Consider the following 17777-nt stretch of genomic DNA (forward strand, 5'->3'; position numbering starts at 1 on the left):
ACCTGGACAGGTTAGAAAAGTGGGCAGTACACAATAGGATGCAGTACAACAAGGACAAGTGCAGAGTGATGTACCAAGGGAGCAAAAATATCCAGCACACCTACTGGCTGGGAAGTGACCCTCTCAGCAGCACAGAAGCAGAAAAGGATCTTAGAATCATAGTGGACTCCAAGATGATCATGGGCCGTCAGTGTGACGAAATCATCAGCAAAGCTAACTGCACTTCATCATGCACCAGCAGATGCAAGACAAATAGATCTAAGGAGGTGATACTTCCCCTCTATGTAGCATTGGTCAGACCTCAGTTGGAGTACTATGTCCAGTTTTGGGCGCTGTACTTCAAGAAGGATGTTGATGGATTCGAAAGGGTCCAGAGGAGGGCCACTCGTATGGTTAGGGGCTTACTGGACAAGCCCTATGAGGTGAGACTGAGCGACCTGGACCTCTTCAGCCTCTGCCAGAGAAAGCTGAGAGGTGGCCTCATGATTGTCTACAAATTCATTAGGGGGATGCAGCAAGGGATCAGAGATGCTCTGTTCACCAGGGTGCCTCTTGGGGTAACAAGGAACAATGGTCACAAACTGACAAGAGAGCAGATTTAGGCTAGATATCAGGAAAAAATTCTTCATGGTAAGGATTGCCAAAATTTGGAATGGGCCTCCAAGGGAGGTGGTACTCTCCCCTACCTTGGGGGTCTATAAGAGAAGGCTGGATAGGCATCTGGCTGGGGTCATCTGACCCCAGCACTCTTTCCTGCCTAGGCAGGGAGTTGGACTCGATGATCTGTTGAGGTCCCTTCCGACCCTAGCATCTATGAATCTATGAACATGGCTATATTAGAAAACAACAGCATGTTCCACACAGAAGTGTTTAGTTGCCTACTGCAGCAGTTCCCAAGTTGTGGATCGCAACCCCAAATAGGGTTACAACATCAGTGGATGGGATCGCAGGGAGTGAGGGGCCATGCTGTGAGTTGGGAACAAGGGGCCAAGCTGAGGAAATAAGCTCATGCTGAGGAAATGGGGCCATAAATGGAGTCATGGTGAGGAAAAGTTTGGGAAGCACTGCCCTACTGTGTCACTAGCTTCAGGAAAGGCTGCGCTTAGGCCAGCTAGAATCAAGAAACTTCAGTGTTCCTGGGAAGTGTCACATCCATGTGCCAACTCAGATGGCACTGTTTAAGGAGGGAGGTATAGAAAGGAAAGTTCACAAATATCAGCAGAGTTTGTGCATCCTTTGTCCAAATTGCTCATACGAATATTAAGAAGTGGGGGCAGAAAATAAAATTAGAGTTAGGTATTTGACAGGTCAAATAAAGTTTGGTCAATTGACTGGTTAAATATTGGTCAAAAATTGTAAAAGATTGCCAATGGGTCCAAATAATACACAGAAAAAGCACAAGTTTTCTGTTAAGAAAGAAATGTGTCAAAAACAATAAAAAAATCATATTTCTGTCAAGAAAAGTAAAAAAAAAAAAGGGTTTTTTTGTATAATTTCTATAATCTTTGACCAGTCAAAAATATGCAGTCAATTCACAATATTTGACTGGTCAATTAAACGGCTTGCCAACCCTAAGTAAAATAACTCTTTACTCTTTAGATTTGAGGGTGGGGTGAATGCTAAGGCACACAGTTAACAGCCCAGAGGTTGCAAGTTTAAGGCCCTAGAGAAAGTGTTCATGGTGTGGCCTGTAATGTTCCAGTAAATCTGTGGGTTCTGCTAAATACCTTGTCATAAGGGCACAAAAAAGGAAGGGGTTCCAGGGACAGAGCATGTTCAGGCCTCCTTGCCACATGAAGAAAAATCTTCTATAGGATAAGCCATCCATTCTTCTTAGCAAAAATGAATGGGAAAATTAAAGTAGAGGGAAGCTGTCAGAAGAGAGAGAGAAAGAAAGAGAGAGCGAGAAAAGGATGGGAGTAAAGAGGCATGAGAGGGAGACCTACAAATCTACCTCACCATTTAATGGAAACAGAGGTCTTGTAACACTGTATATTAGTGTTACTTGTAGTTGGAAATGTCATGACATATTGTGCTGTGCCAGTCAGTGATACATATTGGCATAGTAGTTCTGCGGATCTGGAAGCTGATTACCATTGGTCCTTTTCACTTTTACCATTTGAAATGTTCAACAAATAGAATAGCAAAGATGGCAGTGGAGATAGAAATAAATGATCAAGTGTGAGCTCAGTTGCATGTATTAGTATTTTTTTATCTTGTCAGGTGCACTGCATTTAGGCTAGGAACAGATGTTGCATCTGTCCCTGGACAACGCTGAGCTTTTGTTTGTCCTGGAACAAAAATATCTTGGGATTGGCCTGTAAACACATCACTCTTGAGCGCCTGAAAGCACTGCCGCTTTTCTGACCTTGATTCAGTGATGCAATTCTGAACAGACATACTTTGCAATATCCTGGGATAAACTGTTACTACCTCTTATCTGGAAAACCTTTTTAGAATTTATCCTAGGACAATGAACATAGATGTTTTCATGACTGCAGTTTTTCCTGGGCTAAAATGGTATATCCTGGGATAAATGCAGCAACTGTTTGCAGACATAGACTTATGTGCTAGTTACTTTAATTTGTGAAATGTGAACCAAAAAGGAGTTCAGTACTCTCTGAGAACAATACTCACCTTGCAGGAGTGAAAAATAACAAAAACTTAAAAATAAGCAAATTGAATTCCTAGTGCATTCAAGGAAAGATCGTTTAAGCAAAGTGTGCTACTTTTCTGTCTATACCTTCACTTTATAGTCTTGCCAAATTACTTGAAAGTAGAAAGTACTACTTTCCTTAAAACACATTAGAGGAGTATTTTCAAGCCTTGCACATTTCCATTACATATTCCAGATCATTTGAGTGCCATCAACGATGATCTGCAGTAGGTTCTTTTAAGTTTCTTTTTCACATTTTCCTGTTGGCTAAGGTATTTATTTTATTAGTAGTACAATCCACGATGTTAATACCTAATACCTTGGTTGGGGGAATCCACCTTTTTAAGAGTACTTGCTTAAATATGCTATTGGTTTAGTTCAGTAACATTCATGATATGAATGATGTTGTAAAGGTTTATACAGAATTCCAAAAAGTATGAGGCAAAGAGCATTTTAATTGAACAGGAAAACATAGGAAAATTATATATATTTTATTCAGGCGTAGAATGTAAAACCCAGTAAATCCAAAAATGAATGGACTGCATTCATATATTTAAAGGCTGTAGTCTTATGTGAACTTAACCCCAACAAGTTCAAGCTGGGTAGTACATGGATAGGAGACTTCAAGGAAAATCTTGGTTTCTTTATTGTCTGTTTGAAAGTCCTGAAGCCACATCACTGGGACTATGTATATTAATTATTTTTAATGTCAGTTCTTGTATCACTTCATCACTTCCAGGTATGACTGACTATACAGTAACAGGGAAAGTTAATACAGGTAACAGGGAAAGTTCCAGGTATGACTGCATTACAGTAACAGGGAAAGTTAATACAGGTAAACAGAAGCCTTCATTATAGTTAATAGAAACCAACATCTGACTGTCTAAACTTCTAATATGTGCTCATCATCAAGATAAAGACATGTTTCACACTCACCACTAGAGGTACCGGGTCTTGCTTCTTCTCTTGCTCCCATTTGAAGTTAATCACAAAACTGTTGGCTTCAAAGACAAAGATCTGGGCACTAACCTCATGGTAACTCATAGCTGATATACCAAGTTACCTAATTCAATATGCAATGTTCTAACCTCTTTTTTATTTTGGTGTTGTTATCAACATTTAAAAGAATAATGAAAAGCACTTATTATATATCATTCTCAAATGGTTTGGCTATGTTTTTAGCCAGGAACCAATCTCGAGCGGGTTCAGTGGCATGGTTGAACCCTGCTTTGGACCACACTGCAAAAGCAGCAGCTGGGGAAAATTTTAACCCCCCCAAACAGGAAAGAATCCTGCCTTCCTTTCCCTCCAGGCTCAACAGCATGTCTCTACTCATCCCATTCTCCCTTCTCCCACCCACTGCTGCTGCTGTCCTTCTCCACTGTTCCTCCTCCTTGACCAGTTCCCCTTTCCCTGCCTCAGAGCAGGCTTACAGAAGGGGAAACTGCCTGCCACTGCCTGAGCTCTGCTTCATGTGCGGCTTGGCTGGAGTGGGGCAGGAGCAGCTGTGGAGCTCCTCCAAACCCCAGATCAGCTGGGAACAGCAGCAGCAGTGCACGGAGGAGAGGGGCTGAGCATGGAGGAGAGAGTATGTGTGGGAGAGATTTTTATCTGGTTTTGGGACTTAAAGTACCTGGTTGCTGCTCCTGCAGTGTGGTTTGCCTATTCCACTGGGGGAAGGGGGAAACTGGGAGCAGGGGTGGAGCCACCCCTGCAACACTGATGTTTGTTTGCTCCCACACCACACTTTACAAAATCCTGTGTTCAGTGTACTGCTTGTTAATTTTCTTGAAGGCCTTTTATTTTTCCTCTTTAGAATCTTAATTTTTGAACATAGTTTGGATTTTAACTTTTACTGTGTCTGAGCTCAGTGTATTTTGATTTAATTTTTGGCCTTTCTTAGTTAATTGTGACATTAAATGGTCTGTGCTTTTGTCTTCTAAGTAGTCTGATTATAGTATTGTGATCTTTTTCAGTGTACCTTGAGGATAGTTTTGTGAAATCTGGAGTCTTCAACGTGTCAGAACTTGTGAGGGTGTCCAGAAGTAAGTTAACAATCCACACTTAATGACCTAATATGTGCAAATAGCTTTATTCCAAACTTTTTTAAAGCAATTGCAGACGTCAGTTGACTTCAGGCCTGAATCCAGGCAGAAAATTTTTCCTGTTGCCCAGATTTTGCTAACCTTGTGCACAGTTCATCTTGCATACATTTATAATAAAAACAGGTTTTCTTTTGTTTTATTCAGGGTTTGAATGAAACATCTTTCTTCATAACTCAGGAATGCACAGCAAATTGATTTATGTAAGGTTTAACGGACTGAGATGTCAATAAAATGACATCTCAGTAATGAAATTTTTTTTGGTTGAACTTTCAACTTTCTCTTGCCATTCTGTTCATCTTTGAAATTATGCTGAACCATCATACTTTTTAAATTTACTTTACTCTCCAAAGTAAGGAGTCATGGCCTTAAAGGAAAATTGCATCATAGCAAGTGTAGTAAATACTGTATTTACTCAAATCCAAGGTGAGGTACCCTGCTTTCAACATGAGGGGGGAAGTCCCTCATCTTAGATTAAAGTACAGGTTGGCAGAGGCAGTGGTCATAGCTCTGACACTGACCCCAGGAGCCACTAACCCCCTTCTCTTCCCCACAAAACTTGCACTTTGTAGTCTCTCCCTTCCCCACCTTTGCTCCCTGCCATTATCCTCCCCACCTCTCGCCACTGCTTCCCTTCCCTTCACAGCTCTGGCTCTGGCTGTGGTCTCACTCCAGGCTAGAGTAGGGAGCACAGAGCACATGCTCCTTCCAGCTCCAGCCCAGCCACGCAGAGGAAGTTCCAGGCCTGGCTCTGGCTCTGGCTCTGGCTCTGGGACTGGAGCCAGAGCTGTTGCTGCTGCATGTCTGGGCTGGGACCAGTGGCAGTACATGCTCCCTATCCTGGGCCAGTGTGGGACCTGACCTAAAGCCAGAGCTGAGGGGAAGGTAAGGAGTGGAGGGGAGGAGCTCTGTTGGGGGGCAAGCAGCAGAGAGGGCAGACACTGGTTTGTGCAAGTGGGAGGGGGACAAATAATGGTGGGGACAGGTGGTAGGGGATGCAGGCACTGCAGGGAAGAACAGGCATCAGGGACATAGACATAGGGTGCAAGTGGGCTCACAGGTAGTGGGGTAGGAATATATGGGCTTAATACAGAATCTGCTCATGAGCAAACATACCATACAGATGCAGAAATATTATTACAAATAGGAAATGAAGATGGGCAAGAAGAGATTTTTAATATGAAACAGGACAAAATTATGAATAAAATTTAATTTAAGATATCTCCTGTTTTTAGGAGCCAAGAATCTACAGTTTTGAGATTTAACATAGGGTGAAATAATCTATGTATTTTATTTGCCCTTGTATTTGGTGCATTTCCTTCTTGTACTTAAAGTAAATGCTATTCATGGCTTTCTCTTTGAGATTTAATTTGGAAGGAAGTGAACCAAAAAAACCATTCAGAAGTTATGTTTAGAAGCATGCACAGTAACAAGTGTGGAGTTCATTGCTATTTTGATAGTTGAATGTTCAAGGAGGAACATTGCTCAGATGAGAAGTTTGACACAACACCAAAAATGAGAGAACACTTTTAAACTATCCACCCAGATTTCACACATGAGCTAGTTCAGGCTAGAACAGGAAAATTACAGGGTTTTAATTAGCTTTTAAGGGCTGAAGGCATGATTCTTTCTTCAAAGTTTTATGAATCAAGAATAATTCAGTTGGAAGTCAGTAAAATTACATCAACAAAATGTAATATTGCACTGGGGTATGTACAGAATATATTGATTGAATAAAACTGATAGCTTTTTACCTTAGTACTGGGTTTTGGGACCCATTAGATGCATAGATACGCATGTACAAATCCTGTTGAATTATTTTGTTATTTTGCAAGAGTTGGGCAGAAATATTCAAGAGCACAGTTTGTTCCCTCAATATGAAGCTACATGCACTTTGTGTTTGATAGGGTTGTGCGTGAGCAGCATTGAATGTTTTTGTGGAAGTCAGGGATTTGCGTATGTGGAATTCAGGTTTGCGCACACTCATCCATTATTTTGTTCAAGGAACTCAAACACATGCCCATGTTCATTTTGGAATCAGTAATAACTCCAAGATCCTTTTCTGCCTCTATGCTGACGAGTTCCCCAGCTTGTAGGTGTGCTGTTGGTTCTTTCTCCCTAGGTGCAGTACCTTGCACTTGTCAGTATCGAATCCTATCCGCCCACCCCTGTAACCTGTCCAGATCTAGTTGTAGCCTACCTCCCTTCTAGCGTGCCCACCTCTCCCCACATCTTAGTGTCATCTGTGAATTTGAACAAGGTGTTTTTCACCCCCTCGTCCATGTTGCTGATGAAGATGTTAAACCGTGCAGGCCTGAGGACCCCACTGCCAACCTCCCTCCAGGTTCCTCCAGGTCGAAAATGACCCGTCCACCACCACTCTCTAGGTGTGGCCCTCCAGCCAATTTGCAACCCATCTGACTATGTAGGCATCAATGCCACAGTCGCCTAACTTTTTGATGAGAATGGGGTGAGAGACAGTGTCAAAGGCCTTCCTGAAGTCCAGAAAGACTATGTTCACCGTGACATGTGCATCTAAGGATTTTGTGACCTTGTCATAGAAGGCAGCCAGGTTGGTCTGACAGGACCTGTCCCTAATGAACCCATGTTGATTGCCCCTAAGCATAATCTCCCCTGCTGGTCCCTTGCAGATGTGCTCTTGGATAATTCTTTCAAAGAGCTTCCCTAGGACCGAGGTAAGACTAACGGGCCTGTAGTTTCCTGGGTCCTCCTTACTCCCCCATTTGAAAATGGGGACCACATTGGCCCTTTTCCAGTCCTCTGGCACCTGGCCAGAGCAACATGAGTGCTCGTAAAGCCAGGCCAGGGGTTTCACAATGACCTCGGCCAATTCCCTCAGCATCCTGTGGTGGAAATCATCTGGACCTGATTTGAACATGTCCAGCCCCATCAGGAGTTCCCTAACTAGGTCCTCTCTGACCCTAGTCCTGGCTGTGCTTCTCTTGGGTCCATCTGGAATCCCGGTGGGGGAGATGTCCCAGTCCCTGCTCAAAAAAATGGAGGCAAAGAATTTGTTAAAGAGGTCAGTTTTGTCGTCTGTTGCAACCACCAGATTGCCAAGCGTGTCCTGCAGGGGCCCCACGTTACCTGGTGCTTTCTTTTTACTACCTATGTATTTAAAAAAGGACTTCTTGTTATCCTTGATCCTGGTTGCTACTCCTAGTTCTGTCTTCACCTTAGCCTTCCTAACACCCTGACTACAGTCTTGAGCAATGGAGGTATAATCCTCCTTGGTGATGGCCCCTCCCTTCCGTTGGGTATACACATTCTTTTTAGCTTTCAGATGTTCCTGAATGCTTTTGGTGAGCCATGGGGGCTTTTGAGCACTCTGGTGATTCAAATCACCAAATCGAATCATCAGTCCCCGAATTGGCCAAATCCGAATCTGAAGCAAATACTAGCTGCTTTGCACAGGCCTAGTGGACTTACCAATCCTGGGACATTTTTATTCAGGTCAAACTTATGCATTACTTGTCCTGAGCCACAAGCCACATCTGTTCCTAGCCATAATATACTTCTCATAATAAACTTAAAAGTGTATGGTTTCTGGGGGATATTTCCCCATGCATTTAACTTTAAGCTGCAACAGAGCTGTGCTTTCACTGTCAGAAAAATTCAAATCTTCCGATATGTTACACGATATGCAGTTATTCTTGAAGTGCTGAAGGTTGTTAAAATGCACAATATTCAGATAGCAGATAAAAGTTAAGATTATAATATGTGTGGGCTAATGCAAAAACAATGTCTGTGTCAAGGATAAAAGGCAAAAGAAACAGTGTGGTATGGTCTTACCATACAGGCCACTTTTAGGATGACTAGGTATGTTCACGCTTTGTATCAGTTTTATCCGTTTCTTCATACCAGTTCTTTTAGATTGTCTGTTATGGAAGACTAATGTACAAAATAATAAATAAAACTATAAATGTTAAGAGGTTTGCGATGGTGAGGGTGATAGGTTAAGGTGGGAAAACATTAACAGAACTTGTCTGTGCTTGATTTCCTCAATAGGTAGCATAGATACACATTGTCATATTGCAAGGTTTTTTTCAGTGTTAAAATGGAGAAGATGGCAAAAGGATTAGAGATTATTTTTGACTCTTAATAACATGTTCTTCAGCGCCTATAACCCAGGGAGCTGGGGTGAACTTCCCAATTGGAGAGCTTCCGAGCCAACCATACTACCATGACATGAACTCCGGTGTGAATCTGCAGAGGTCACTGTCTTCTCCACCAAGCAGGTAAAAACATAAGCATTGAAAAAGCAATAAATAATAACTAAGAATAATTAATAATACTACTGTTAATAATGATAATGAATAAATGATTGTGGGAAGTTAGTGTTGATTAGGTGGGAAAGCAGTTCACAAATACCACAGACTAAGTGCATAATTTCATGCATTCTGTTTGCTTTTACCAAGTCATAGTTTCATAGTTTCATAGTTGGTAGGGTCGGAAGGGACCTGAGCAGATCATCAAGTCCGACCCCCCGCCATGGCAGGAAAGAATGCTGGGGTCAAACGACCCCGGCATGGTGATTGTCTAGTCTCCTTTTGAAGATCCCCAGGGTAGGGGCGAGCACCACTTCCCTGGGAAGTTGGTTCCAGATCCTAGCCACCCTGACAGTGAAGTAGCACCTCCTGATGTCTAGCCTGAACCTACTCTCAGTCAGCTTATGGCCGTTATTCCTTGTAACTCCTGGTAGTGGGCAGGGGAACAGGGACTCTCCCACTGCCTGCTGGTCCCCCTTGGCAAGTTTGTAGGTGGCCACCAGATCCCCTCTCAGCCTTCTTTTGTGTAGGCTGAACGGGTTCAGCTCCCATAGTCTCTCCTCATAGGACTTACCCTGCTGCCTTCTGATCATGTGAGTGGCTCTCCTCTGGACGCTTTCTATGCTATCCACATCTCTCCTGAAGTGCCGTGCCCAGGCCTGGATGCATTACTCCAACTGCGGCCTGACCAATGTCTCATAGAGAAGTCAAATATGTATGTTTTATAAATCATTACTAGGTTATTAATTCACAATGGAAAATATATTCCTGTAAAGGGTGATAGAGCTGTGTAGTATTAACACTGATGTTTCAGATGATACGACTTCTGTCACATTTGTAAACCACTTCCTACTGCTATTAGAGACAAACCATTTTCAAGTGGTTTATTAGAAGAGCAATCTGAAACTTCTCAGTAAATTAAACAATGACTTTAGACTATCAAGAAAGGTGCTATGCATGATGTATTTAAAATTACCAGCTAATTCAGGCCATGTTTACAGCTCTATGGATGAACACAGCTTGTTTTTATTTAACATTTCTATTTCCAAAATTATGTTTGCTGCCTTTCCTCACTTTCTGCATTCCTTCAAAAAAAAGATGCTTAGACACTTGAAGCTCCTACTGGGACAACTATGAATAATCTCATTTTCCAACTGGAATTCTGTACCTTTTGGAAAATAAGCCAAGACAATTCTTAGAAAAGTGTGAAAATTTGAAGGCTGACTCTCAAGAAGATGCTGACTGATAATTTCATGTACATCATGGGCTAGACATAGGGAAGGGGAAAATGAGAACAAGCAACCACATTAAATATGGCCTATGGGGATCAAAACACCAAAGACCAGATCTGCATTCTACAGGAGAGCACAGAGGTTGAAGGATCCCCTGTTGGAATTCCTCTTTGAATGTTACATTCAGGAAAAAATTGCCCACTCTGGAATAGGCATGGGATAGGTGCCCAAATGGGCAGAGGCTACCTCTAATGGGTCTGTTTACCTGGCTTCATCATTGTGTCAGAAGGCACAGTTCCTGGACCTCTCCTAATTGGAAGTTCCTCAGTATAGAGGAGGAACTGGAGAAATATACAATACTAATACAAGCTCTCCTAGTTTTTCTGGGTAATTTTCTTTGGGCTGGTGTTAGGGGACAATAAGTGTACTTGTGGCTCCATCCTTACAGTGCCACCTGCTTTCTGCCACAGTTCACTTCTCTCCTCTCTGGTTGCCGATAGAAATGATGTTTGTTGTGAGGTTGGCCCCTGGAAACCCCTCAAAAGTCCAAACAGAAGAGCATGGCTACAGAGTGTTCCGATCATGCGACAAATTAACCCTTATTGTATGAGGGTTCCAATGAAGATGCTTCCAAGCAGAGTGCCTTCATTAATTTCTGTCTGTCCTGGCTCCAGCACAGCCTGGCCCCAGCTGCTGTCTTAGGATGGGAGAGAGAGAAGGCAGGGGAAGGAGGTTCATTCTGGGGTTCTCTCATGCCTGCTGAGGTGGAGAAGGGGGTGGGTGGATTGGAGCCCCTCACTTCAGGGGTGCTCCAGTGTACCTGCCCTCCACTCCAGTGGGGCTGAGAACCCTGAATGGACGTCTATCCCCTGCTTTCTCCCCCTCCCATTCTGAGACAGCAGTGGAGTTGCAAGGGGAGTGGAGCTACGGGGGGACAGGCTGCATCTATGCAGCCTGTCTCCCTAGATTGGCTCCAAATTGGAGCCAATCTCCCAACCTCCCAATCCAATAACTAATGCATGTTGGGTTAGGAGAATCGGTCTAACTCATGGTGCTTTTTATGACTCGCTACGAGTTAGACATGGGAGCTGCAATTTTGTCTGTTCTCTCTATTTGTATATTCTGTGAACCAGCGTTTGGTGCAGGGATCCTAGATAGGTCAGGCAGCACCAGATAGATGAGTAGAGAATCTGCTTTGCTCAGGGATCTTGGATTTATATTCCTATTCTAGAACAATAAGTTGTGGTATTGCTTGGTTTGCTGAAGCTACCAGGGTATCACAATATCAGAGGTACTGTGTTTTATATGGGATCTTTGTTGTCAAAGAGTATTACCTCATCAATGAAGGTAACTGTCTGGGCTTGAGAGCAGATTTTGTAGTTTTTTTTCAAATTATTGTTGATAAGGTTAGAACATTCTTCCACCAGTATCTGACTGTAGTAGTTAGTCAGCTCATGCTCCGGGATTCAACTCAGCTTTGAAATTTAAAAAAAGAATGTAAAGAAACAAAGAATAATCATTCTCATAGTACTGTCACAGTTACTTTAAAATAATATTATTGAATTTTTCATGCTTAATTCCCCACCTTCCTTTCCCCACCTTTCTTTGGAAAACTGCTACATAGATAAGAAGAAATCTGCCTTTGTCCTAGTAGATTGAAATGGTGCCGTAGTACCAGTGGTGTTACTTGAAATGCAGACCTTTCATTGTCAGTTAAATTAACTGAAAATGAAAAGACCATGTCAGGATAGGCATCTTGTAAAAGTCCTGCACTCTGTTCTGGTAGGATATAGCAAGCTATTTTTCTCCCTATACACAGATTCAGAATAATTCCAGTTTCACCTGGTTAATTTTGGCATGGGTTCAACTCTGGGTTTTTTTTGCCTCAAATGAATCCCCTGGAGAATTTTACTTTCTAATGATACATCTTTTACATCAGGTGGCAGAAAACAGACCTTTGACCAATGTCTTAAATGCTGCTGGATTTAGAACATGCTGGGATTTGTGTGTGTGTGCACGCGTGTGCGCACTTGTGTGTATATAGTATAAAAGAAATAGACACCATATAAACAACTTTGTTTCAGACTTATGCATAAGGTTAAGTGTAAAATGTGTTTTTTGTTTTAATGCCTGCATTGTTCTCTGTTTTGCAAAATTTGTCATAATCCTTATAGATTTTGCCATACTATTGCTAAATACATGTACATAATATAAGACTTAATCCCGACACTTATGATATTTCAACAGCAAGAGACCCAAAACTATCTCCATAGATGAGAATATGGAGCCAAGTCCAACAGGAGACTTTTATCCCTCTCCAAATTCACCAGCTGCTGGGAGTCGAACATGGCATGAAAGAGATCAAGGTTAGTAACATTTTGTAACAACGTGTTCAAGCATTCATCAGTATTATAAATTTTCCTGTTCCTTTCTAGCATTAAAACAATAAAGCAATGGTGTATTGCAGTAAGTTAGCTTGACTATTCTATGTAACACATTTTTGCTAAATGTCTTTAACTAAATATATATTTTTTAAAAAACTGTAATGATCATATAGCATGAGCAAGCACATAATCGTAATTTTTCCACACAGTAAACTGCATTATCATCATCAAAACATTTATTGCAGATGAAGTCTTCTTTAAGCACCTCATTTATATTGTGGACACTATAAAAGATAATTACGCTGTTCCAAAATGATCTGAACAATGCATTTTAATTGAGTAAAAACAAACTATTTTTACTTTCTGGTTTGGCCATTATTAGTATACCCAGCTTCTTCAGTGGGATTAATGTACATCTCAACACGTTTTACCTTCAAGAGAACTCAGTCTTAGCCCGTGGTTATTGAAGTCAGTGGCTTCGTCTACACATATGCTTAACTGTGGAGTCAACTAATTAGCTGTGGAGTAAAGCATCACCTGTAAAGACGCACATGCAGTGCTATTAGACCACAGTTAACTAATTAATGCCGCCGTAATTAACTGCAATTAAATCTACATGTAGATGCTGACCACAGGCATAAATTGTGCTCTGACAGCCTAGCCAGCAGGGGGCCAGACTCCTGCCTGCCACCTAGCCACATGGTTCTGCACTTTCAGCACCCTCATGCTCCACCCAGCCCCTCTGCTGCCTCAAACTGGAGACTGTGACTGGCTGCTGGTGCCGTCTGCCAGCCTGGTGTAAACTGCTCTGCCTTGGCTCAAATTGTTGCTGTCTCAGGCACATGTAGAGATGCTACACTCAGGAATAGTTTACTCTGGTTCAGACTGCTCCAGAGTTTGAACCAGTGTGCTACATTAATTGCACATGTAGATGTACCCAGTGTAGATTTTCCCTTCAATTAGTAAGGCATTATGAAATTCCCAGTATATGTGTTGTGGACATTTCATGCACTGCAGTATTCAAAGAATTATCTGCTTGAGGCTCTGCCACTCTTTGGAACCATCTACTCAGTATGCAGCATTGCTTGCAAGAATTAAATAATAAAGCTAGACAGGAAGTTCCCTGTTCAGCTCCCTCTCCTGATACATATTTTGTTCTACTCAGTCTGTTGTTTGATATTCTAGTTCTCCATTACCAACTGGCAGTTTGATGCATAGCACCTTCCATGGTTTAGGTCTGTTGCTTAACTTTTATTTGTGCTTTTCTTCCTTTAGTTCCCTCCCCCCCCCTTTGGGTGGTGTTTGTTTAGCAATTAATGTAGTTATATTTGATGTTTTCTGTGGAATGGATTAAACCAGCAGCGGTCTTCTATGTGCCTTGTTGACAAGTAGTAGACATGCAGAAATGGAGATGCCAGCATTTCATATATGAATAGTGCTGTATTTATGTTGTGTCATTTGCAGAACAGCCAAAAATTTGCTAGCAGTGAGGGCCTGGAGGTGGCAATAGTGATAGATCCATAGTGCTGAACCAAGCTTAAATAACTTAGATTGGAAATTCAAAGAGGTATTCAAAGCAGTTAAGTGCCCTTTAAAACTAAGTGGAAGTAGGGTATCTAACTCCTTTAGGCAGCCTTCTAACATTTTAATCTAAGGGAATACCATGTGAATACACAGCATGTTGACATTTAGCCTTCTATCAAAATCAGTACTGATTTGTTGGTCCTCTTGGAGAAGGTTGGATGAACTTATTACTCCCCATAAAGGGTAGATACTGTGAAATGTAATAGAAAAACAGACACAAGGGGCATAATGTGAATAACCTCACTATAGATTGTCCTTGCTGTTCCTGCAAGTTGTATGCTGCATAAGCATATATCATGAAAAGTTGGAATGTGATTAAGGGAGAATTAGTGGTTTGCCTAGGCAGTGGCAGCTGTGAAATTGGGGGAAAAATAAAATTTCATCAAACTTCAGTAAAAGACTCATCATATACCACACTGTTTCTAATTGGGAAGGCTCCAGCCCTTGCCTTTTATTAAGCTTTAGAGCTCTCTGTATAAGTAAAGAACTGTTATCTAGTCTTCTTATTGACATACAATCTCTGAAGAGCTGTTTATGAAACAAAATGTGTATGCATTTTCTATTTGTCTGTTTTGAAAGAGCAGTGTAGGGAAATGAAAGAAAGAACAGGAATAAGTAAATAGATAATCAGGTCTGAACCCATGCCCCAGGCAGGAACGGGTTCCAGGGTCATATCACCCCAGCCAAATATCTGTCCAGCCTCCTCTTGAACACCCCCAAGGTAGAAGAGAGCACCGCATCACTTAGGAACCCATTCCAGAGCCTGGCAGCCCTAACTGTAAAGTAGTGTCTCCTGATGTCCAGCCTGAACCTTCTCTCTAACAATTTGTGGCCATTATTTCTAGTAACCCCTGGTGGTGCCTGGGGGAACAGAGCCTCTCCCAGTTCTCACTGGTCCCCCCTGGTGAGCTTGTACATAGCCACCAGATCCCCTCTCAGCCTTCTCTTGTGGAGGCTGAATAGGTTCAGGCCCTTTAGCCTCTCTTCTTAGGGCCTGCCCCGCTGCACCTTGACCATGCAAGTGGCCCTCCTCTGGACCCTCTCAATGCTAGCCATATCCCTCTTGAAGTGTGGTGCCCAGAACTGGACACAGTACTCCAACTGTGGCCTGACCAATGCTGCATAGAGGTGAAGGATCACCTCCCTGGACCTGCTTGTGATGCATCTGTAGATTCACAACAAGGAGTGGTTAGCCTTACTGACTGCTTCCTCGCATTGGCGGCTCATGTTCATCCTGGAGTCAGTAATGTCTCCAAGATCCCTTTCTGCCACCATGTTTACAAGAAGGGTGTTACCCAGCCTATAAGCATGTTGCTGGTTCCTTCTCCCTAAATGCAGCGCCTTGCACTTGTCTGCATTGAATTCCATCCTATTCTCATCTGCCCCCCTCTGTAATTTGTCTAGATCTGGTTGGATTTTGTCCCTCCCCTCCAGCGTGCCCACCTTGCTCCACAGCTTGGTGTTGTCAGTGAATTTGGACAGCACGCATTCCACACCGACATCCAGATCGCTGACAAAGATGTTGAACAGTACAGACTTCAGGACCAAGCCCTGGGGGACTCCATTGCCCACATCCCTCCAGGTCAAAAACAACCTCTCCACCACCACTCTCTGGATGTGGCCATCTAGTGAATTTGCCACCCATCTGACTGTAGGCATCAATGCCACAGTCACCAAGTTATTTTAAGAGAATGTGGTGGGAAATCATGTCAAAGGCCTTCTTAAAATCCAGGAAGAAAATATTCACCTGACACCCTTGTCCAGGGACTTTGTGACCTGATCATGAAAAGAAATCAGGTTAGTCAAGCAGGACCTGCCTTCAGTGAACCCATGTTTGTTGCCCCTGAGCATTACCTCCCCTTGTGGTCCCTTGCAGATGTGCTCCTTGATAATTTTCTCAAAGCTCTTCCCAAGGACCGAGGTAAGACTGACTGGCCCATAATTTCTGGGGTCCTCCTTTCTCCCCTTCTTGTAAATGGGGACCACATTGGCTCTTTTCCAATCCTCTGGTACCTGGCCAGTGCTCTATGAGCACTCATACAGCCATGCCAGGGGCCCCGCTATGACTCCCACCAATTCCCTCAGCACCCTCGGGTGAAGAGCATCTGGAACTACTGATTTAAACATGTCCAGCCCCTCCAAAAGATCCCTAACTAGGTGGTCCCTGACCCTAGGCATGGCGGTGCCTCCCCTGGGTCCGTCTGCAATTCTAGTGGGGGATGTGTCCTGGTCCCTGTTCAGGAATATGGAGGCAAAAAAATCATTAAAGAGGTCAGCTTTTTCATTTTTTTGCAATACCAGATTATCAAGCCTATCCTGTAGGGGCCCTGGTGCCACCTTCTTACTTCCTATGTATTTGAAAAAGGACTTTTTATTTTCCTTAATTCTGATTGCTAGCCCTAGCTCCATCTCTGCCTTGGCCTTCCTAACAGCCTCCCTGCAGTCCTGAGCAACGGAGGTATAATCCTCTTTGGTGACAGCCCCTTGCTTCCACTGTTTGTATACCTCCTTTTTTGCCCTCAGGCATCCCTGGATGCCTACGCAGAGCCATGGGGGCTTCTGAGCACTCCTGCCCCCCTTGCTGTGCATTGGGACTGACTTCCTTTAAGCTCAGAGGATCGTCTCCTTGAGGAACAACCACCCGTCTTGGACTCCCATTTCATTGAAGCTCTGAGACCCCAATGCCTCTCCTACTAACCTTCTTAGCTTACAGAAGTCAGACCTCCTGAAGTCGAGGACCTCTGTCTTGCTGCTTGCTTTCACCACCCTCTGCTGAATAGTAAATTCCAGCAGGTGAGCATCACTGTTGCCCAGGTGACTGAGTACCTGCAGACCCCTTATAAGGTTGTCACCTGTAGCAAGGACCAGGTCCAGCAAGGCATTTCCCCTGGTGGGACTATGCATCTTCTGGGTTAGGTGGAAGTCCTGTATCCCAACTAAGAACCTCCATGAGTAGTCGGACCTGGCTAACTGATCCTCCCAGCAGGTGTCTGGGTAGTTTAGGTCACCCATGACAACCACATCCCTTGACTTTACGGCCTCCATGAGCCGACCTGAGAATTCCAGGTCCAGCTCATCCCCCTGGTGAGGGGATCTGTAGTAGATACCCACTATCAAGTCCCTTTCCCCATGCCCCCCTTGCATTCTTACCCATAGTGCCTCATTTTGCCCCTCCTCTGACCCCATCCTGATCATTGAGGAAGTGTATAGCACTACACCCCCCACCCTTTTCCCTGCTCTGTCTCGCCTGTCCACTGCCCAGTCATGGGTAGAATCCTGCTAGGTTTCCATGAGTCCCACTAGGTCTGGGTTTTTGCTCGCTAGCAGGATGGCAAGTTCCTCCTGCTTATTCCCCATGCTTCAAGCATTTGTGTAGAGGTATTTGAGGCCTTCTCTAGGTGCCCGTGCTGCCCCCTTGTTCCCAAGTCTGCCCTGGCCCATCACTTACCTGGGTACTAGTTCTTTGTGTCACCTGGCTCGATGGTGAAGTGTCCTCTGCATCTCCGTCCCCCGGCAAACTTAATTTAAAG

The 17777-nt window shown here is 43.4% G+C and overlaps 1 protein-coding gene across 9 annotated transcripts in view; it reads left to right on the plus strand.

Moving 5' to 3' along the window:
* Positions 1 to 17777, plus strand: part of NFIB (nuclear factor I B) — a 228935-nt gene that overhangs the window by 146816 nt on the left and 64342 nt on the right. For all 9 annotated transcript variants that reach the window (XM_019554804.1, XM_019554803.1, XM_019554805.1 and 6 more), the window contains exons 4-6: positions 4633 to 4701; positions 8897 to 9017; positions 12527 to 12645. In XM_019554804.1, coding sequence (XP_019410349.1) covers positions 4633 to 4701; positions 8897 to 9017; positions 12527 to 12645 — 309 coding nt within the window. The remainder of the gene's footprint in view (positions 1 to 4632; positions 4702 to 8896; positions 9018 to 12526; positions 12646 to 17777) is intronic.

Source organism: Crocodylus porosus, unplaced genomic scaffold (assembly GCF_001723895.1).
Source record: "Crocodylus porosus isolate Cpor-Errol unplaced genomic scaffold, CroPor_comp1, whole genome shotgun sequence".
NCBI classification, from domain to species: Eukaryota; Metazoa; Chordata; order Crocodylia; family Crocodylidae; genus Crocodylus; species Crocodylus porosus.